The sequence below is a fragment of the Heterodontus francisci genome, chromosome 49, assembly GCF_036365525.1.
Source record: "Heterodontus francisci isolate sHetFra1 chromosome 49, sHetFra1.hap1, whole genome shotgun sequence".
NCBI classification, from domain to species: Eukaryota; Metazoa; Chordata; class Chondrichthyes; order Heterodontiformes; family Heterodontidae; genus Heterodontus; species Heterodontus francisci.
The window spans coordinates 12,207,926-12,229,396 of NC_090419.1; the positions used below are offsets into that span (position 1 = coordinate 12,207,926).

Genomic DNA, 21,471 nt, shown 5'->3' on the forward strand with positions numbered 1-21,471 from the left:
ACTGAGGAGCCCCGCACTGTCGAAAGTGCAAGCTTTTGCGTGAAACTTTATACTGACGTTTCTCTGCCCCCTCAGCTGGATGTAAAAGATCCCATGGCACTATGTTGACGAATCGCAGGGCAGTTGGGAGCATCCATCGACCAACTTCACTGAAAGGAATTATCTGGCCATTATGTCTTTGCTATTTGTGGGAGCTTGCTGTGCGCGGTTTTGTGGCTGCAGCGGTCTCTGTCTTCCATGAAAAGAGCCTGGCATTGAGGAACTCCCACTGTCGATCACCTCAACCTTTGCCTGAATCCCATCCTTTGAGGCATTATCTTTCAAAACCTTGTCCACAACCCACTTCGTAACTTTGCCCATCCTCTGCAACCCGCTGACACCTTGTGAACTTTGACATCATGACTGTGGCCAATTTCCGGCCTCAGCAATGGTGGAACCCCCCCACCCCCACTCTGTCTAAGGCCGCAACCACCCCTCCTCGCTCCCCCCGCCGTTCCTCTACGTTATCTCCTGCTTCCACTCTCCAGCCACCCTCCATCACTGTGGAAACCCCCATTGGGGAGGCTTCCTCTGTGTGGAAATGGACATGAATGTTTGGATCTGCGGAAACAGTGAGAGTAAAAACCCCCCCACAAAAATGGGAAGGAATGCATTCGTGCGTGAGAATCTAAGTGGTTTTTTTTTTAAGGAAAAGATGCTGAGATGTGTGAAGGAGCCCATTGGCTTCATTCTTGCATTAAAAGTCAATAATGGTGCCATTGAAAGCAATGGGACATCTTTCAAGATGGCCGCCGCCCTCAACGGTCGCCTGGTTTGAATTTGGCGCCTTTTTTGGCGGGGTCATGGCCGGGCCTGCGCGGTCAGCCTGGACTGCCGCGCGCTGCCTGATGGGCAATGTAGTCCACTCGGCCGACGCCACCACGCGTGCGCACTGTTCTCCCCTGTCCCGGTGCAGGGTGGGAAGGAGGAGGACCATCTTGCGCACTGCACGTTCAGCAGGAGACTGACAGGCGAAGGCAATGGGCGGCAGCAGCAGCGCCTGGGCAGAGCGAGTCCTGCAGCTGCTGAGCAGGATGAATTCCTTTCACATGCAGGGTTGCTAACTTTACTGTCTGCTTCAAAAGAGGAGGAGAGGCTGCAGGGAGTGAGGGAATGTGTGTGCACGCTTCACCTAGGCAACAGCAGCAACAACAACCACCTGCATTTCTCCAGCACCTTGAAAGTGCAGAGGTTTAGGGAGGGAATTCCAGAGCTCAGGGGGCCCAGGCAGCTGAAGGCACGGCCACCAATGGTAAAACGATGGGAATCGAGGGATGGTCAAGAGGCCGGAATTGGAGGAGCACAGAAATCTCAGAGGGTTGTAGGGGCTGGAGAAGGTGACAGAGATAGGGAGGGTTGTAGGGGCCGGAGGAGGTTACAGAGATAGGGAGGGTTGTAGGGGCTGGAGGAGGTTACAGAGATAGGGAGGGTTGTAGGGGCCGGAGGAGGTTACAGAAATAGGAAAGGTTGTAGGGGCTGGAGGAGGTTCCAGAGACAGGGAGGGTTGTCGGGGCTGGAGGAGGTTCCAGAGATAGGGAGGGTTGTAGGGGCTGGAGGAGGTTACAGAGATAGGGAGGGTTGTCGGGGCTGGAGGAGGTTCCAGAGATAGGGAGGGTTGTAGGGGCTGGAGGAGGTTACAGAGATAGGGAGGGTTGTCGGGGCTGGAGGAGGTTACAGAGATAGGGAGGGTTGTAGGGGCTGGAGGAGGTTCCAGAGATAGGGAGGGTTGTAGGGGCTGGAGGAGGTTACAGAGATTGGGAGGGTTGTAGGGACTGGAGGAGGTTACAGAGATAGGGAGGGTTGTAGGGGCTGGAGGAAGTTACAGAGATAGGGAGGGGCTGGCGGAGGATACAGTGTGCTGCACTGTCGGAGGGTCAGTAGTGAGGGAGCGCCGCACTGTCGGAGGGTCAGTAGTGAGGGAGCGCCGCGCTGTCGGAGGGTCAGTAGTGAGGGAGCGCCGCGCTGTCGGAGGGTCAGTAGTGAGGGAGCGCCGCTCTGTCGGAGGGTCAGTAGTGAGGGAGCGCCGCGCTGTCGGAGGGTCAGTACTGGGGGAGCGCCGCACTGTCGAGAGGGTCAGTGCTCAGGGAGGGCCGCACTGTCGAGAGGGTCAGTACTGAGGGAGCGCCGCACTGTCGGAGGGTCAGTAGTGAGGGAGCGCCGCACTGACGGAGGATCAGTACTGAGGGAGCGCCGCACTGTCGGAGGGTCAGTACTGAGGGAGCGCCGCACTGTCGGAGGGTCAGTACTGAGGGAGCGCCGCACTGTCGGAGGGTCAGTACTGAGGGAGCGCCGCGCTGTCGGAGGGTCAGTACTGAGGGAGCGCCGCACTGTCGGAGGGTCAGTACTGAGGGAGCGCCGCACTGTCGGAGGGTCAGTACTGAGGGAGCGCCACACTCTTCTTAAGCAGTACAGTGTGCTGCAGAAATGAAAGACCTTTGTTATTCAATGAATCCTCTTTCTAACTGAGTGCTCCACGCCTGCTTCACACTGACCTGAAAGACGATTATTGTTGACCTGTGGAACTGAATTGTTTGCTGAAATAAGTACCGGTGCCCATTATTTACTGGAACAGACTGGCCTGTCAAACTCTCTGTTTCCTCTTCACCTTCCAGGTTCCTCCAAAGCTCTTTGTAGGCCGTTTTATGTCGCCAGTCACGAGGTTGGTGTGGTGCAGCCCAGGCTATTCCCCCTCCTCAGCAGGTACCCCGAGGTTTTCCACGTGTCTGACGGCGCCCAGGGCCGTGTGGAGCTCAGCAGCCGCCTGTGCACGTACGAGCAGCGATCGGGCGCCATTGAACGAACCCTCACGGACTGGAGGCAGGAGGAGCTCTTCAGCTGTCTGAGGAGCTGGAGGAACGAGGTGAGGGGGTCAGGCGTAGCGGAGAGAGTCTGCCTGGGGGGAGGTACCGGCGGTTCTCTGACTGCTCTCACCCTGCCCCTGTCCTCGCCCGGTCTCTGACCCGCTTTTCTCTGTGCTTTCACTGCAGAAGTACCAGGTAATGCAGAGATTCTCGGATACGCCCCTGTTGGGGATGGAGCGATCAGCAATCGGTAGGTTTCCACCTCATCCCAGCAGCAGCTGCGACGGTGAATTCTGGGCTCCCTGATCCTCTCGTTACGCGCGGCCCTCCCCCCTATCGTACTCTGTGCCGTGTGATGAGCTGTACTCGGCTGGGGGAGGGGGTTACTGCTCCCGGTCCCCACGCCCAGCGCCTCTGGATGCGGTAGGGCCCAGCCGAGGCGTAAACCACCAGTCTGACCGTGCCCTCTGTTTCCCCTGGCAGGGTTATTTGGGGTCAAGAGCTACGGCGTGCACGTCAACGGTTACGTCCGTCACGGAGACGGCCTGTCCATGTGGATCGGGAGGCGAACCCACAACAAGGAGACTTTCCCCGGAAGGCTGGATAACCTGGTAATTATCATTCCCCCCCCCCCAACCTCCTCAGGACATCGGCCCAGCTGCCCGGTCTCCCAGCGTGGGCGGCGCGTGCCGACGGGGCTATTCGACTTGGTGGGGCGTCGCGGCGGCTAAGCCGTGGAGCAGGAGTGGGAACACTGGCTGCTTTTACTGAGCCCCTGTTTAATCTTTGAATTGTCGGCTGGGGTGGAAACTGTGCTTAATTGTAGCACAGACCAGGGATTAGGATCTGGGACCCACCGGATGGTGCAAGTTATTTTACTAAAGGGTCCACGGTGTTGGCTTTTTTTTTTGCCTGTGGAAACATGGACCTCAGCCTCTTTTTGTCTCTTGGCCTCAGGTGGCTGGAGGCCTCGGGGCCGGGTTCGGAGTCAAGGAGACCCTGATCAAGGAGTGCGCCGAGGAGGCCTGCATTCCCGAGTCCATTGCTGAGATGGCGAAACCAGCCGGCACCATCAGGTAAGGGGCAGTCCCCGCCAGGAAACCCACCCCCACAGAGCTCGGATCAGTTAAAGTCACCGGTTTTGGGATGGGCTGATGTCTCGGAGTCCTAAGCGCATTGGATGTGGGAGGAGGCCCATTCAGCCCCTCCTCGAGCCTGTTAAACAGGAACAGGAGGAGTCCCATTCAGCCCCGCTCTCTCTCGTGATTGTTACACAGGAACAGGAGGAGGCCCATTCAGCCTCTCTCTCTCGAGATTGTTACACAGGAACAGGAGGAGGCCCATTCAGCCTCTCTCTCTCTCTCTCGAGCTTGTTACACAGGAACAGGAGGAGGCCCATTCAGCCCCTCTCTCTAGAGCCTGTTACACAGGAACAGGAGGAGGCCCATTCAGCCTCTCTCTCTCTCTCGAGATTGTTACACAGGAACAGGAGGAGGCCCATTCAGCCTCTCTCTCTCGAGCTTGTTACACAGGAACAGGAGGAGGCCCATTCAGCCTCTCTCTCTCTCGAGATTGTTACACAGGAACAGGAGGAGGCCCATTCAGCCCCTCTCTCGAGCTTGTTACACAGGAACAGGGGGAGGCCCATTCAGCCTCTCTCTCTCTCGAGCTTGTTACACAGGAACAGGAGGAGGCCCATTCAGCCTCTCTCTCTCTCGAGCTTGTTACACAGGAACAGGAGGAGGCCCATTCAGCCTCTCTCTCTCTCGAGCTTGTTACACAGGAACAGGAGGAGGCCCATTCAGCCTCTCTCTCTCTCGAGCTTGTTACACAGGAACAGGAGGAGGCCCATTCAGCCTCTCTCTCTCTCGAGATTGTTACACAGGAACAGGAGGAGGCCCATTCAGCCCCTCTCTCGAGCTTGTTACACAGGAACAGGAGGAGGCCCATTCAGCCTCTCTCTCTCTCGAGCTTGTTACACAGGAACAGGAGGAGGCCCATTCAGCCTCTCTCTCTCTCGAGCTTGTTACACAGGAACAGGAGGAGGCCCATTCAGCCTCTCTCTCTCTCTCGAGCCTGTTACACAGGAACAGGAGGAGGCCCGTTCAGCCCCTCGAGCCTCGGTTTTTAAGCAGCATCTAAAAGGAGGAGAGAAAGAGGGGCGGAGAGTTTTAGGGAGGGAATTCCAGAGCTGAGGGCCCCCAGGCAGCTGAAGGCATGGCCGCCAATGGTGGAGCGATGGGAATCGGGGGATGCTCAAGTGGCCGGAATTGGAGGCAGAGGGATGACACAAGAAACGAGTGGAGAGAAGCAAAGTTTGGGATTTTTGCAGCTGATGCAGCAGAGACAGACCAAGGGGAATCCTTGTGGCTCCATCCCCCGCTCTCGGCTGCACTCAGCGAATTCCGAGCCACTCTGTCTTCTGACACGTGCCTTTTCTCCTCCAACCACACAGTTACACCTACGAGGATGAGTGGGGAGTGTTCCCGGAATGCCAGTTCGTTTACGACCTGGAGGTTCCTGTGGATTTTGTGCCAAAGGTAGGCGATGGTGAGGTCCTGGAATTCTACCTCTGGCCTTTGGAACAGGTAAATGGAAACTGGAAATTCTTTCTCACCACCCCCCCCAGACCATTATTACCACCCTCCTGCTCACCACCAAGTCCCAGTGTTACAAAGCTGCCCCACCCTGTTTTCACCAGTCTCCCCTTCCCTCATGCCCTGACACTGTAGGACGGTCAAAAACTGGAACGTCTTTCTCCGTGTAGCAATTCCAGTTGTTCCTCTTCCAAATCTCACACCACACTCTGAATACCGTCCGCAGTTCCAGTCTCCGTATTACAAAAAGGATATACGGGGGAAAAAATAATTACAGGATGATACTGGAACTGAGGGGTTGTAACTTACGAGGAAAGACTGAACAGGCTGGGGGTTCTTTGCTCTCGAAGAGGGCTGAGGGGGCGACCTGATAGAGGTCTTTAAAGTGATGAAGGGGGTTTCAATCGGGTAGACGTAGAGAAGATGTTTCCACTTGTGGGGGGAGACCAGAACTCGGGGGCCCTCAATATAAGACAGTCAGTAATAAATCCAATGGGAAATTCAGGAGAAACTCCTTTCCCCAGAGAGTGGTGAGAATGTGGAACTCGCTCCCACAGGGAGTGGTTGAGGTGAATACTGTCGATGTATTTAAGGGGGAGGCTGGATAAACACACGAGGGAGAGAGGAATAGAAGGATAGGGTGATAGGGGGAGATGAAGTAGGGGGTCGGGGGAGGCTCCTGTGGAGCAGAAACACCAGCACAGAGCAGATGGGCCGAATGGCCTGCTCCTGTGCATATTGGTTGTAACGCTTGTTCCCTTACGTGAAGCCTCTATTTATAAAGAGGCCTGTTGCTGTTTGAGGGGAAGGGGTTTCAGAGGGTTTAGAAATGAGCAGACTCAGACATTTCCTCCAATTTTATTCAGTCTGTCTCTCTATGTCTCACACCCTCTGTCTCTCTCTCTCTGTGGTAGTAGTCATTTACAGCACCGAAGGAGGCTATTCGGCCCATTGAGTCCATGTCGGCTCTCCGCAGAGCTCTCCAGTCAGTCTCGATCCCTGCACCCCTCCAAGTCTATTTCTCTCAGGTGCCCATCCAACTTTCTCTTGAAGGCATTGATCGTCTCCACTTCCACCACCCTCGTGGGCAGCGAGTTCCCGGTCATTACTGCCCGCTGTGTAAAAAACATTCTCTCCCTCATTCCCCCCCACCCCTCTGTGTCCCTTAGTCCTTGTAGCATCAGCTAATGGGAACAGCTTTTCTTTGTCTACCTTATCTAAACCTGTCATCATCTTGTACACCTCCCCTCAATCTCCTTTGTTCCAAGGTGAACAAACCCCAGCTTCTCCAACCTAACCTTGCAACTAAAATCCCCCATCCCTGGAACCATTCTGGTAAATCTCCTCCGCACCCTCTCAAGGACCCTTCCTAAAGTGTGGTGACCAGAACTGGATGCAATACTCCAGTTGGGGCCCAACCAGAGAATGATAAAGGTTCAACATAACTTCCCTGCTTTTGTACTCAGTACCTCTATTTATGAAGCCTAAGATCCCATATACTTCACTAACCACTCTCACTATGTCCCGACACCTACAAAGATCGATGCACTTACACCCCCAGGTCCCTCTGTCCCTGCACACTCTTTAACCCTGTGCTATTAAGTATATATTCCCTTCTGCCAAAATACATCACCTCACACTTGTCACTATTAAACTTCAGCTGCCTGGCCAGTAAACTCTAATTTCTCGTTTGCCTGATCACAGGTGAGAGAGGCCATAGCAGGCTCCGATTTCAAACCCAACTGTGCAATGGTTGTGCTGGATTTCCTCATAAGACACGGAACGCTGGACGCTGACGATGGTGAGAATGACGGTGGGGAAGAGGACGAGGGCTGAGAGCACAGACGCTACGATGGTCAGCGGTGTAAATGTTCAGTCAGTAAAGGGGTTTGATACAGAGAATGGACCCCGTGCAAGACAGTGGCTACATATGCTCGACCTATCTGGGGATATTACTCCAGCATAGGGTTTGTAGTCAGGAGTGAAGAACCCTCCAACCGTGTGGTGCTCCCTCGGCACCGGCAGCAGGAGTGCCAGCCTGGCTTAAGAGGCTGGAACCAGCCCCTGTGTCACGGCTGAGGCCTGAACAGAGTGCTGGGGGAACTGCTGCTGCTTCTGGGGGTGGGGTGGGGTCCCTTGGTTGAAACTTGAGATGCTGAGCAGTTGGTGTTTTTTGCCTTGCAGAGCGATGTTACCAACAGTTTATGGAGGGGCTGCACAGGGAGCTGTGATTGAATGGCAGACAATGAGAGACGAGTCCATGAGGAGCCCCGGAAATTCAGCCTGATCCGGGGAGTGGGTCCGTCTTGCCATTTTAGATTTTTCAAATGAAACAATCATGAACGAGAGAGAGAGAGACTGGGTGCAGCGAGCACAGCATCTGGCTTCAGCCCAGGAGGATCCCAGTCTCCAATGGGAACTCTGGAAGTCCGCCAGCAGCAGGTGGGCCTCCTCCCTGTTCTGTGCCTTTCCCGGGAATGGAAAGTGCAGCCGGAGGAGGCTTTGAACCCCGGACAGACAGTAAAAGGCTAGCAGCTGAACGCACATCTCCTCCGTTTGCCCCAGCTACAGAACCAGACCAGCCGCAAGTCCTCGTACGCGGGGGAGGAAAAAAAATAATCTTGGAAAATTGTCTGAGGCTTTTTCTTTTTAATTGGTACAAAAGTACATGTTGGAGGCTCATAAAAATATTTACAATCTTTTTTTCTTTCTCTCCTCGAAAAAGTTCCGGATCAGTTATGCCTTGTCAAACACGGCCGCTGTGGATTCCCATGCAGCGGAGTCACTATCTTCCGTCAGGCGCCGACTCCCTCGGAGCCCTGCCGACCGACACCGCCCTCGTCACTGCCGAGACAAAAGAAAAACTGGCGTTTCTCCGGGGCCTTTCACCTAACCTCGCTGCACACAGCAAGATCCCACAAACACTAACGGGATGAACATTAGGGGATCAATTTTGGCCCCTGGGAGGAACTCCCACCCTCACTCCAGTAGTGGCCCTGGGATCTTTTACGTGCCCCCCTTTCCCCGAGGGGGCAGACGAGGGCCTCGGTTTGGCTCCTCTGGGGCTGGGATATGTCTTTCTGGCAAGCGGAACACAAGCACACTTACCGACCACCAGGTGAGGAGATTTGGGCAAACTCTCAGGTCTACTGAAAGGAAGAGAGGAGAGTAAAGGTGAATGGGACGTATTAAATCAAGATTGAAGACTATGCTTTAGCTGCTGTACTGAGCAAAAACTTGATAAAACACAGAACAGCTACCTCAGAGGAGGGGGTGATGCCTGGTTCCTTACGTCCTAGTCTCGTGCCTTCCTTCCAGCCCATCGCCTGCATCATTCGGTTCCCGATGCCGTGGCTCACTCCGTCGTACCTGCAGGGAGGGAAACAACTGTCGTTGATCACCGCTCGGCACCCAACTCGTTCCCTTCTCCCCCCCCCCCCCCCCCCAAACTGAAGACAAGATAAACAATGGGGGACATACGCAGCCTGAGTTCTTCTCCGCTTGGGTTCAAAGGTGTCTGGGATCCCCAGCTTGCCTCGTCTCTCTGTCGCTCTGTATTTCAACTGTAGATGAAAAGGAAAATGGTCATTAAAAATGCTGCCTTTTCAACCTGACATTATTCCTTGCTGGTCAGGGGAGGGATTACTCATATCCAGTGTGTTGATTAAGGAGCTGGAGGGGGGAGGGGAACGGGTATAAAGCTGTCCCCCTGTCTGTGCAATGTGAACCGATCGTTTTGATGTGGGGGGGGGTGGCTGAAATTCACCTCGGCACGCCCGGAGGTGGGAGGAAGACTCAGCCAAAATTCCTGCTCCTGATCTCGGACCAGTGCCACCCACTGGAAGATGTGCATGTTGGGTGAGGGGAAAAGGATTGGGGCTCAGCTGTGATGCCCTCCACAGTTGATCAACACCACAGCACAAAGAATGGGCGCCTGCTGGAGAGCAGGCAAAGTGCACGAGGATCGGCACTTGTCGTGTACTTTAGGCAGATTTTTAAGTCGGGCATGGACTCTGGCAGCACGGCTCTCGTCCAGCACATCATTCACAAGATAACTACATGTGCATGTACAGAATAGCATCACATCTGGAGCACTGTGCACAGTTCCGGTCTCCATATACCATGGTTAGACCACATCTGGAGCACTGTGCACAGTTCCAGTCTCCATCTCCCTTTGTTAGACCCACACTCGGAGCACTGTGCACAGTTCCAGTCTCCATATCCCTTTGTTAGACCCACACTGATAGATATCTTTAAGATTATGTAGGGGTTCGTTGAGGTTGACCTAGAGACGATGTGGGGAAGACCAGAACTAGGGAGCCATAAATATACAATAATCACTAATAAATCCAATAGGAAATTCAGGAGGAGGCTCCTGTGGAGCACAGTCATCAGCACGGAGTGAATGGCCTGCTTCTCTTCCGTAAATACTTTGTAACCTGCCCCCATTTATCTGCATTTTAGTTTCCTCATCTGGAGTTACTGTTGCTGCTCCACACGAACCTCATCACCATATCCTTAGATTCCTCTCCCTCGTGTGTTTATCCAGCTTCCCCTTAAATGCATCAATACTACAAGTTTGATGTAATTTCTCCGCTTTTCAATTCTATTCCTCTGGAAACGAACTCCCAGTGACTCACTGTCGAATATACAAGCAGATAAGATTTTTATAAAGGAGTTTCAGCACCCACCTCTCTCTCACTCTTCTCCAGAGCTTCAAGTTCCGACTCGGAAAGCTTCGAACGCCTGTGTATTTCCAGGTTTTGCTGAAAGATTACAAGTTTTATTCGCACCACTCTCGCATTCCCAACACGTTTACTTTTAACAAGCTGGATGGCAGAGACCCAGTGAGCTTGACCACCCCCACCCGATCAGCACCTGCTCTGGGCTGGAGTACAGCTCGGTACAAACAACAGGCCATTTGAGAACCGGTATCTTGGACGGGGCAGAAATTAACCAGCGCACAGACAGGGGAGGGGATGGGCTGGCAGCGACAACGGCGATCTACCTTTGCAGTGGCTTCTTTAGTCTTTGGAGAGGGTGCCCTCCACTCTCAATGCCCAGACACGCAAAGGGGGGGGAAAAAAAAACCCACTGGGACCACAGGTGAAGTCACCCTGTTAACAGACACGAGCGAACAAGCAAGGGTTTTCAAAGTCTTCCTGTCAAACGGCTGGTGTCGTGCTTCCGTCCCCGCTCCCGCACGGTGGAGGATGAGGGGGCCCGGGCGGGACGAGGTGACGTGTTACCTTGTGAAGCTCAGAGAGCTGCTGGTGACGGATGAGTGCCTCTTTGCTGGGGAACTGCCTCCTGCACAGCAGACAGGCCAGCTTCTGCCAGTCAGTCAGCTTCTCCTCCTGATCCTCCTCCTGATCGTCCTCACTGTCACTCTCCCCACTGTAGGCTGCCACCAGTCCACGTAGCGGGCTCATCCTCTGCAGCGGGGGTAGGAAGGAGAGAAATACAAATCAGCACCACCATCAAGACAGTCGGGAATTCAGAGGAAACTCCTTTCCCCAGAGAGTGGTGAGAATGTGGAACTCACTCCCACAGGGAGTGGTTGAGGTGAATAGTATCAAAGTATTTAAGGGGGAAGCTGGATAAACACACGAGGGAGAAAGGAATAGAAGGATATGGTAAAAGGGCCAGAAAGTGGGGGGGTGGGGGGCAGGAGAGTGAGGGAGGGGCGGGGGGAAAGAGAGTGAGGGAGGGGCGGGGGGAAAGAGAGTGAGGGAGGGGCGGGGGAAAGAGAGTGAGGGAGGGGCGGGGAAAGAGAGTGAGGGAGGGGCGGGGGAAAGAGAGTGAGGGAGGGGCGGGGGAAAGAGAGTGAGGGAGGGGCGGGGGAAAGAGAGTGAGGGAGGGGCGGGGGAAAGAGTGAGGGAGGGGCGGGGGAAAGAGAGTGAGGGAGGGGCGGGGGAAAGAGAGTGAGGGAGGGGCGGGGGAAAGAGAGTGAGGGAGGGGCGGGGGAAAGAGAGTGAGGGAGGGGCGGGGGAAAGAGAGTGAGGGAGGGGCGGGGGAAAGAGAGTGAGGGAGGGGCGGGGGAAAGAGAGTGAGGGAGGGGCGGGGGAAAGAGAGTGAGGGAGGGGCGGGGGAAAGAGAGTGAGGGAGGGGCGGGGGAAAGAGAGTGAGGGAGGGGCGGGGGAAAGAGAGTGAGGGAGGGGCGGGGGAAAGAGAGTGAGGGAGGGGCGGGGGAAAGAGAGTGAGGGAGGGGCGGGGGAAAGAGAGTGAGGGAGGGGCGGGGGAAAGAGAGTGAGGGAGGGGCGGGGGAAAGAGAGTGAGGGAGGGGCGGGGGAAAGAGAGTGAGGGAGGGGCGGGGGAAAGAGAGTGAGGGAGGGGCGGGGGAAAGAGAGTGAGGGAGGGGCGGGGGAAAGAGAGTGAGGGAGGGGCGGGGGAAAGAGAGTGAGGGAGGGGCGGGGGAAAGAGAGTGAGGGAGGGGCGGGGGAAAGAGAGTGAGGGAGGGGCGGGGGAAAGAGAGTGAGGGAGGGAAAGAGTGAAGGGGGGAAAGAGTGAAGGGGGGTGGGGGGGAGTGAGGAGGGGAGGGGGAGAAAGAGAGTGAAGGGGGGTGGGGGGGAGTGAGGAGGGGAGGGGGAGAAAGAGGGAGGGAGGGTGAGGAGGAGAATGTTAAGGAGCACATCCCCCACCCATTGCACTCCCTGGTTTATCTTACACGTGACAGAAGACCGACTGCTGGAGCAGCCCCAGAAGGCGGTTATCACGTTTTGTTAGCTGGATCTCCAGTGCCTGCCGCTGTTCGCTGGGCCATTGCAGCCTGTCAGTGTGTCGGATTAATCAACTCTCACAGTTTTCCTGAACTGCTACCACAGAACAGGAAACTGAGGGTCTCGGAGACAAATACTGGCTCAAATATAAACCCGTCAAACGTTGTTGTACTGTCTCTGTCTCGTACCGATCGACTGTCGTCGTCTTTCACCTTGTCTGTGGTGCGTTTGAGGTGCTCCATCATGACATGTTGTCGCTCAGCCAGTGTACTCTGGAAGGAGAACCAGTTTCAATAAATCAGGGGAGGATCCGCAAGGAAGCGAACTCGAGAGGATACAAGCCCGTCCCGCAGCCCCCATGGCAGGCAGGGAGTCATCTGGCGGCCCCACGTTATTACCCACCCCCCTACCCTGCCCTCGGACCGGGGACAGATCCCGCGGCCACCGTCTGCTTGCTGCAGCTTCTCTCACCCAGGGCAGCCTCGGGGGGAATCTGATCCCTTCCCAATAGTGAACGGATCACCCCCTGTCCCGGCACAGCGAGAGTCGGGACATGGACCTGCGAGTCCGCCTCCCAGCGGCTGGAGGAGCGCGGGTTCAAACCTGCACTACCCCGCGCCAACCGCCAGCTGATCCTGGCGGGGTAACTGGGTGGATTCAGCTGCGGTTTACAGTTCTCGTCCCTCTCCCAATGAGTGGGGAGGCAAGACCAGCTTATCGGCTCTCGTCAGCGTGGGGCACAGGGGAGCGGGGACGGGGAGACACTGGGGAGCGGGTACTGAAAGGAGAGCGATCAGAATGAGATCTCGGGGAGAGTGAGCCCGGTGAGGAAGAGGGAGTTGGAGGGTGAGGTGGATATGGCACCAGGGGCAAGGGAGGTCATGCCGCTGGCGTGGTTTCACCCAGTACCTTTTTCTCCAGCATGGCGTAGCCAGCGTCAGCAGAGGCCGACTCCCGGCGGTCATCATCTCGCATGTAGCTGAGCGGCTGGAAGCTGTTCTTGAAATTCTCCTTCTGTTTGTTCAAACTCTTGGCCCAGCGTTCCATGTCCTTGGCGATCTGGAAAGACGGGCAAGCCCATTGAGAACGGGTCTGCTCGCTCGCCCCGTCACCACGCCGCCCTCACCGGGCACAGCTACCATTTACTGCCACCCCACCGGGCAACTGACACCTCCAGTCTCCACTTAAATCCAGGCCCAGGCTAGCCCTGGTTAGATAGGCCCCAACATTTCCAGTTGCTTTAAACTCGACTCCGTTAAACATACAATCAGCTCGGCGGAATGGGTGGAAGGAACACGCAACAGGAGGAGGCTATTCGGCCCCTCGAGCATTACATTAGCAACTCCAATAAAAATCTATCAATCGCGGGTTTGAAATTCCCAATTGACTCTCCCGACCTCGACAGCTTTCTGGGGGGGCGGGGGGGGGGTGGGAAAAAGAGAGTTCCAGATTTCCACTCCCACTTTGTGTGAACAAGTGCTTCCTGACATCACCCCTGAACGGCCTGGCTCGAATTTTAAGGTTCTGCCCCCTTGTTCTGGACTCTTCCCCCACACCGGAGGACAGTTTCTCTATCGACCCGATCGAATCCTTTAATCATCTCAAACACCGGTCATGCAGACACCCCCCCCACCCCCCTGCTAAGAATGAGGCATATTAATTTTGTCATAGGAACATTGATTTTAAACTGTTGCTGGAGTGTGGAAATGACTTGTTAAACAGATCAGCCCAGGCTGGAAAAAATATTTGAATACTAACAGACAGTGCTTGGAGGGACAAAGGGGCTATCCCCTGCTCCAATTTAACCCACAATCGACCCAGGCATTGTGTGTAAGAAGAGACATTCAAAGGTTGGCTAAGACAACAGAATCCACAAACAGACGTGGTCAGACCAGCTAGTCACATGACTAACCAGCTTGGCAACCTGGGTTTTTCTGAATTGTGCAAACAGTTTGAACTGAAAAAGACTGTTTTGCTGCTGGAGTGAGAAGACCCCTCCTGTCTGCCCCCATCTCTTCCTCACAAGCCTCTGGACCCACTGAGGACACATGAACTTCAAGAGAGAAGTCTCCTACAGCAAACAAGGTTTAAGAAGAATACTGGGCCCCAACGGAAAGCAAGACCAACCTACAATCAAGAACTTTACAGTGAGCTCGAAGAACAGTAACCAAAACCATCTTCAGATATTGCCTCAAACTTTTCTTCTGCTCTTTTCTGTCTCTATCTGCATAAGATACAAGATGTAAAGGTAACAGGGTTGTGGTGGTGGGCGATTTTAACTTCCCCGATATTGACTGGGACTCACTTCGTGCTAGGGGCTTGGATGGGGCAGAATTTGTAAGGAGCATCCAGGAGGGCTTCTTGAAACAATATGTAGATAGTCCAGCTAGGGATGGGGCCGTACTGGACCTGGTATTGGGGAATGAGCCCAGCCAGGTGGTCGAAGTTTCAGTAGGGGAGCATTTCGGGAACAGTGACCATAATTCCATAAGTTTTAAGGTACTTGTGGATAAAGATAAGAGTAGTCCTCGGGTGAAGGTGCTAAATTGGGGGAAGGCTAATTATAACAATATTAGGCAGGAACTGAAGAATTTAGATTGGGGGCGGCTGTTTGAGGGTAAATCAACATCTGACATGTGGGGGTCTTTCAAACGTCAGTTGATTAGAATCCAGGACCAGCATGTTCCTGCAAGGAAGAAGGATAAGTTTGGCAAGTTTCGGGAACCTTGGATAACGCGGGATATTGTGAGCCTAGTCAAAAAGAAAAAGGAAGCATTTGTAAGGGCTGGAAGGCTGGGAACAGACGAATCCCTTCAGGAATATAAAGACAGTAGGAAGGAACTTAAGCAAGGAGTCAGGAGGGCTAAAAGGGGTCATGAAAAGTCGTTGGCAAACAGGATTAAGGAAAATCCCAAGGCTTTTTATACGTATATAAAGAGCAAGAGGGTAACTAGGGAAAGGGTTGGCCCACTCAAGGACAGAGAAGGGAATCTATGTGTGGAGGCAGAGGAAATGGGCGAGGTACTAAATGAGTACTTTGCATCAGTATTCAACAAAGAGAAGGACTTGGTGGATGATGAGCCTAGGGAAGGGAGTGTAGATAGTCTCAGTCATCTCATTATCAAAAAGGAGGTGGTTTTGGGTGTCTTGCAAAGCATTAAGGTAGATAAGTCCCCAGGCCTGATGGGATCTACCCCAGAATACTGAGGGAGGCAAGGGAAGAAATTGCTGGGGCCTTGACAGAAATCTTTGCATCCTCATTGGCTACAGGCGAGGTCCCAGAGGACTGGAGAATAGCCAATGTTGTTCCTTTGTTTAAGAAGGGTAGCAAGGATAATCCAAGAAATTATAGGCCGGTGAGCCTTACGTCAGCGGCAGGGAAATTATGAGAGAGGATTCTTCGGGACAGGATTTACTCCCATTTGGAAACAAACAAACTTATTAGCGAGAGGCAGCATAGTTTTGTGAAGGGGAGGTCGTGCCTCACTAATTTGATTGAGTTTTTTGAGGAAGTGACGAAGATGATTGATGAAGGAAGGGCGGTGGATGTTGTCGATATGGACTTCAGTAAAGCCTTTGACAGTCCCTCGTGGCAAAAGGTGAAGTCACACGGGATCAGAGGTGAGCTGGCAAGATGGATACAAAACTGGCTGTCATAGAAGACAGAGGGTAGCAGTGGAAGGGTGCTTTTCTGAATGGAGGGATGTGACTAGTGGTGTTCCGCAGGGATCAGTGCTGGGACCGTTGCTCTTTGTAGTATATATAAATGATTTGGAGGAAAATGTAGCTGGTCTGATCAGTAAGTTTGCGGACGACACAAAGGTTGGTGGAGTTGCGGATAGTGATGAGGATTGTCAGGGGATACAGCGGGATATAGATCGGTTGGAGACTTGGGCGGAGAAATGGCAGATGGAGTTTAATCCGGACAAATGTGAGGTAATGCATTTTGGAAGGTCTAATGCAGGTGGGAGGTATACAGTAAATGGCAGAACCCTTAGGAGCATTGACAGGCAGAGAGATCTGGGCGTACAGGTCCACGGGTCACTGAAAGTGGCAACTCAGGTGGATAAGGTAGTCAAGAAGGCATACGGCATGCTTGCCTTCATCGGTCGGGGCATAGAGTATAAAAATTGGCAAGTCATGCTGCAGCTGTACAGAACCTTAGTTAGGCCACACTTAGAATATTGCGTGCAATTCTGGTCGTCACACTACCAGAAGGATGTGGAGGCTTTGGAGAGGGTACAGAAGAGGTTTACCAGGATGTTGCCTGGTCTGGAGGGCATTAGCTATGAGGAGAGGTTGGATAAACTCAGATTGTTTTCACTGGAACGACGGAGGTGGAGGGGCAACATGATAGAGGTTTACAAAGTTATGAGCAGCATGGACAGAGTGGATAGTCAGAAGCTTTTTGCCAGGGTGGAAGAGTTGGTTACTAGGGGACATAGGTTTAAGGTGAGAGGGGCAAAGTTTAGAGGGGATGTGCGAGGCAAGTTCTTTACACAGATGGTGGTGAGTGCCTGGAACTTGCTGCCGGGGGAGGTGGTGGAAGCAGGTACGATAGCGACGTTTAAGAGGCATCTTGACAACTACATGAATAGGATGGGAATAGAGGGATACGGGCCCCGGAAGTGCAGAAGGTTTTAGTTTAGGCAGGCATCAAGATCGGCGCAGACTTGGAGAGCCGAATGGCCTGTTCCTGTGCTGTACTGTTCTTTGACAGTGCGTGGGGTGGGCGGGTGAGACTGTACCCAGTCCCCGCACCCAGTTCTCACCTGCTGGGCGGTCTTGTTCTTCGGCTTCTCTTTTTTCTCCTTGCCCTCCTTCAAGCTGAGGTCCTTGGCAGCGTCGCCACTCTGGTCGGGGGCCGGTAGGTAGGTCTGCTTCTCCCCGTCCCAGTACAGGTACTGCTGCGTCTGTGCATTATAGTAGTACTACACATGAAAATATATACACAGAGCGCCATTAACCCGGGAGCCTTAACACTTGGCAGGGTCACAAATACCAACTGAGGCTAACGGGGGATGAGCCGCTGACACCCAGCGGGCCGAGGCAGCCAGGAGGGTCTGTACCACTGGGCGCAGGCAACAAGCACGAGGGAGTGGGTGGAGGTGGGAGTGTTATTCAACTGTGGACAGCATCACAGTGGAACCCTGATCTGGTTCACGTCTCCCAAAAGGAGAGTGACCAGGACTGGGAAGCCCGAGAGGAAGGTGAAAAGTTGTCGCTATCTGTGCCGGGGTTTCTGCTTCACACGAGCCTCTCATTCAGACCACTCACTGGGGAAAGGAGTTTCCCCTGAATTCCCCATTGGATTTATTATATTGATGGCCCCCTAGTTCTGGTCTCCACCCCACAAGTGGAAACATCTTCTCTACGTCTACCCTATCGAAACCCCCTTCATCATTTTAAAGATCTTGACCAGTTCAGCTGCTAGGTATATCACTCTGTGTTGAACCCAAGGGTCCAGGTTCTGACCCCAGTCTATCCCAGATGTTTAAGCACGGTTCTGACCCCACAAACCTGACCCTTTGGGAGTTCTGTCATTGCTTTGTAAAACAGAGGAGCTGGCTAGTTAGGAGGAAAGACTTCAGAAACTGGGGCTATTTGCCACGGCAAAACTTTAGAAATCACTGGTTCGGCCTCAGCCGGAGTGTTTGGTCCAACTCTGGGCCCCGCAGTTTCGGAAGGATGCCAAGGCCTCGGGGAGGCTGCGGAGGAGATTTACTAGAATGGTCCCAGGGATGAGGGACTTCAGTTAATACGGAGAGACTGGAGAAGCTAGGATTGTCCTCCTCGGAGCAGAGAAGGTTAAGGGGGAGGTTTAATCGAGGCGTTCAAAATCAGGAAGGGTTTTGATGGAGTAAATCAGGAGAAACGGTTTCCAGTGGCAGGAGGGTCGGTAACCAAAAGGACACAGATTGAAGATAATCGGTAAAAAGAACCAGAGGGGGAGAGGAGGAGAACTTTTTTTGACAGAGTGAGTTGTTGTGATCTGGAACGCGCTGCCTGAAAGGGAAGCAGATTCAATAGTAACTTTCAAAATGGGAATTGGAGAAATACTTGAAGGGGAGAAATTTGTAGGGCTGTGGGGGAAGAGAGGGATTAATTAGATAGCTCTTTCAAAGAGCTGGCACAGGCACGATGGGCCAAATGGCCTCCTTCTGTGCCGTATCATCAAACAAATTCTACCCAATTTAAGGATGTTTACCCAACGCCAATTAAACAGCCGATTTAAAGGGACATTCCTCCACTTTCTCAGCTGTTGAAGCATGCATTAGAAAAGCACGGAGTTGACGACGGGGGAGCAACACCACAGGCGGTTGGCCAGCTGGCCGAGGGTCCTCAGAGGGACGTGGCTGAGTGGAGATGCCCGAAAATGACACAGTCACCTCGAAGGGTCGACGAGACTAGCTGCCCCTCTCCTGCCGGGTTAGTCTTGTATCTTGGTATAACCCGACATCCATACCGCCCACAACCCCTTCCCCAACACCTGCCCGCAACCCCCGCCAAAAAACATCTCGAGACAAAGTCCCTCTTTACCTGTGAGTTGGGATCATAGTAGAGTCCAGTCTGCGGGTCGTAGTAATATCCTGACATTTCATCGTACTGATATGTGGAGACGTCTGGGACGGCTGTGGAGAGAAGAGGCGCCGGGATCAGTGGGCTGGGATGAATTAAAACCCTGTCCCCGCACCCACCCATCTGCCGGGCGACAGTTCTGACTCCGCCTGGTGACCAGGACGGTAAAGGCAATCACAGCCGAGCCCAAGCCTCCCGGTGTCCAGCGATAGAATCGCGCAGACCCGCGCCATCGTTCTGGCGAATACGCGCACCCCCCCCTCCGAGGCACTCTGAAGTGGTGGTACTCACGGTACTGGGTGCAGTCCTGGGTGCCGGCGCTGGAGCTTGCCGACGGCTGGCTGCTGCTGTTTACTGCTGGCGTTTGGCTAACGTTGAGTTGCGGCTGTGCCACGATCTCCACCTTCTGGGTCACTGGGGGCCGTGAGGTTTGCGGGGTCTGAACCAACACAAATAAATCTGTAAAAGCTCATATTGGGAAGAGGGGCATTTACACTGGAATCCAGGAGATCCCTCAGGGAGAGGTTAAAGGACGATCGAATTGAGCTGTTTAAAGATGATTACTGGCATTGTTAGGATAGACAGAAACTACTGACCCTCCGACAGTGAGGCACTCCCTCAGTACTGACCCTCCATAAGTGCAGCACTCCCTCAGTACTGACCCTCCGTCAGTGCAGCACTCCCTCAGTACTGACCCTCCGTCAGTGCAGCACTCCCTCAGTACTGACCCTCCGTCAGTGCAGCACTCCCTCAGTACTGACCCTCCGTCAGTGCAGCACTCCCTCAGTACTGACCCTCCGTCAGTGCGGCACTCCCTCAGTACTGACCCTCCGTCAGTGCGGCACTCCCTCAGTGCAGCACTGGGATTGTCACCTTGGATAATGCTCTGGAGTATTGGGAATGGGGATTGAACCTGTGACCTCTGACGGATAAGGAAAAGTGAAACCACTGCTAAATGGGCATACCCCTCTCTCGCACCCCCCTCATGCCACGGGCCTTACCTGTGTGGTGCGCGTGCTGTCTGACGAGGTGCTGGACGATTTCTGGTACAGCTGTGGAGCGGCTTGTGTCTGAACTGACTGTGGGTACGACTGCGGACTCGGGAGGGGATCGACCCCGGGAATGGCCGGCTCCGACGAGGTTTCTGCTGCTGAAGAGCAGAATGAAATCAACACTTTGGTTTGCGAATCCGGTCATAGCTGATCCCCATCCAACATAAGACAGGTACAGCACGGGGGTTAGATACAGAGTAAAGCTCCCTCTACACTGTCCTCATCAAACACTCCCAGGACAGGTACAGCACGGGGGTTAGATACAGAGTAAAGCTCCCTCTACACTGTCCCCCATCAAACACTCCCCAGGACAGGTACAGCACGGGGTTAGATACAGAGTAAAGCTCCCTCTACACTGTCCCCATCAACACTCCCAGGACAGGTACAGCACAGGGATTGGCTGTGCAATTTGGAGCACTTCCTGCCTGGAATCAGGGGGAGCAGCTGCACCTGCAGAGTGGAGAGAAACCATCAAGAAAGGCTGCAATTGTTTTGGAGAGGTGAGTGTCAGGGCACCTGAAGAACTCTTAAGTTTGGACTGTTTGGGGGAGGGAGAAGAGGCCGGAAGACTTGGGTGGGGCTGCCAAATCCAGTAGGGGGCCCCTGTATTTGTATTGGTGCTTGCACACAGGGAGCTCCCTCCCCACCCCAACTGCCTGCTCGGGACAGCTGGAGTTGCCCGGGTGAAGACTGTCTTGTTAAAATCAGAAGAGGAGAGTACCGGGCGGCTCCAGCTGTCCCGGGTGAAGAAGCCTCCCCCAACTGGAAGACAACAAACAGTTTTGGACTAATTGTTACAAAGGTGCTCCAACTGGCAGTTGGATCAAACATCCTTTTCAGCCTTTCTCTCCCTTCCTCCACTCAATCGCCTCAGTCACCTATCCTCCCCTTTTCCTTTACCTTCCTACCCCTATCCTCCTCGACTCCCACTCCACTTTGTTTAAAGTTTGTTTGTTTTTTGTTTCAATTGTGTAAATTTGCTTTGTTTCTTGGGGGTGGAAGTGGCTCTTAGACCCCACGGCAAGCCCTCCTTCGCCGGTGCCTTCCCGTACATATGCTGCTCGACTGCACCTGTTGCCCCGTCACCGTTTGCTTTATTAACATCGAAGCATGGGGTCAAGAGCTACATTCACCCGAACATGACTATAGAGGCATGCGTGAAAGCAATGGCCGAGGTTGTCAGCCCTTCGGCCATTGTTGCAGCCTCTAAAATGTATGGGAAGGCAGTGTTATTCCTGAGGACCGAGCGAGCGGTGTCCCTGGCTCTGAGCAAGGGGCTCACCGTGGACGGGACCTTTCTGCCAGCGGACCCCCTGGAGGCCACTGCGCAAAGGGTCATTTTATCCAATGTCCCACCCTTCATCCCTGGTGAGCTCCTCCTTCCCCACCTGCACCATCTGGGGGAGGTAAAGACGGGGCTCACTCCAGTCCTGCTCGGTCTTCGGGAGAACAGCCTCCGACACGTGTACTCCTTCCGCCGCCAGTTATTCATACAGCTGGCGCGGGAGGAGGTTACAGAGGGCCACTTCAATGTAGAGTTCCAGGGGACGGCCTACCGCGTCTTCTGGACCTTGGATGGGGTGTGGTGCCATGTCTGTAAGGGGGTGGGGCATGTTGGTAAGAACTGCCCCAACCTCCCGGCTGCCAACTCCAACTCGGCGGCCCAGGGTGGCGCCGCTGCACC

The 21,471-nt window shown here is 54.0% G+C and overlaps 2 protein-coding genes across 15 annotated transcripts in view; one reads left to right on the forward strand and one right to left on the reverse strand.

Moving 5' to 3' along the window:
* The first annotated feature begins 981 nt into the window (after window positions 1-981).
* On the forward strand, window positions 982-9,046 carry tpk2 (thiamin pyrophosphokinase 2). 4 transcript variants are annotated; one of them, XM_068024236.1, is made up of 8 exons: window positions 990-1,095; window positions 2,652-2,899; window positions 3,027-3,090; window positions 3,324-3,451; window positions 3,798-3,916; window positions 5,296-5,428; window positions 7,142-7,292; window positions 7,622-8,250. In XM_068024236.1, the coding sequence occupies exons 1-7, from the start codon at window positions 1,020-1,022 to the stop codon at window positions 7,271-7,273; spliced, it is 900 nt and encodes a 299-aa protein (XP_067880337.1). In that variant the 5' UTR covers window positions 990-1,019; the 3' UTR covers window positions 7,274-7,292; window positions 7,622-8,250. The 4 variants fall into 4 exon arrangements, with proteins under 4 accessions (XP_067880338.1, XP_067880337.1, XP_067880335.1 ...); XM_068024234.1 differs by having other exon boundaries at window positions 991-1,095; window positions 7,142-7,238; window positions 8,163-9,046; XM_068024235.1 differs by having other exon boundaries at window positions 992-1,095; window positions 7,142-7,238.
* Window positions 8,067-21,471, reverse strand: part of LOC137358301 (RNA-binding protein 10-like) — a 53,405-nt gene continuing 40,000 nt past the window's right edge. For 3 of the 11 annotated variants that reach the window (XR_010971205.1, XR_010971211.1, XR_010971212.1), the window contains 11 exons: window positions 19,737-19,885; window positions 19,027-19,174; window positions 18,697-18,788; window positions 16,929-17,087; window positions 13,066-13,215; window positions 12,345-12,428; window positions 10,687-10,872; window positions 10,129-10,203; window positions 8,918-9,000; window positions 8,546-8,806; window positions 8,067-8,281 (listed from right to left, as the gene is read on the reverse strand). Coding sequence is in view for 3 of the 11 variants with exons in the window: in XM_068024230.1 (XP_067880331.1) it covers window positions 8,644-8,806; window positions 8,918-9,000; window positions 10,129-10,203; window positions 10,687-10,872; window positions 12,345-12,428; window positions 13,066-13,215; window positions 16,929-17,087; window positions 18,697-18,788; window positions 19,027-19,174; window positions 19,737-19,885 (1,289 nt within the window). In the remaining 8 variants the exon portion in view is untranslated. Of the gene's footprint in view, window positions 8,807-8,917; window positions 9,001-10,128; window positions 10,204-10,686; window positions 10,873-12,344; window positions 12,429-13,065; window positions 13,216-16,928; window positions 17,088-18,696; window positions 18,789-19,026; window positions 19,175-19,736; window positions 19,886-21,471 lie in introns of all 11 variants that reach the window. The other 8 variants (XM_068024231.1, XR_010971206.1, XR_010971207.1 and 5 more) reach the window with 8 other exon arrangements.

What these genes read in the sequence shown, in the direction of transcription:
- tpk2 (XM_068024234.1), top strand. Translation starts at nt 1,020, where the DNA reads ATGGGCGGCAGCAGCAGCGCCTGGGCAGAGCGAGTCCTGCAGCTGCTG. An exon ending in AAACCAGCCGGCACCATCAG is followed by an intron (nt 3,917 to 5,295) that starts GTAAGGGGCAGT and finishes CCAACCACACAG; the next exon opens with TTACACCTACGAGGATGAGT. An exon ending in ACCTCTGGCCTTTGGAACAG is followed by an intron (nt 5,429 to 7,141) that starts GTAAATGGAAAC and finishes GCCTGATCACAG; the next exon opens with GTGAGAGAGGCCATAGCAGG.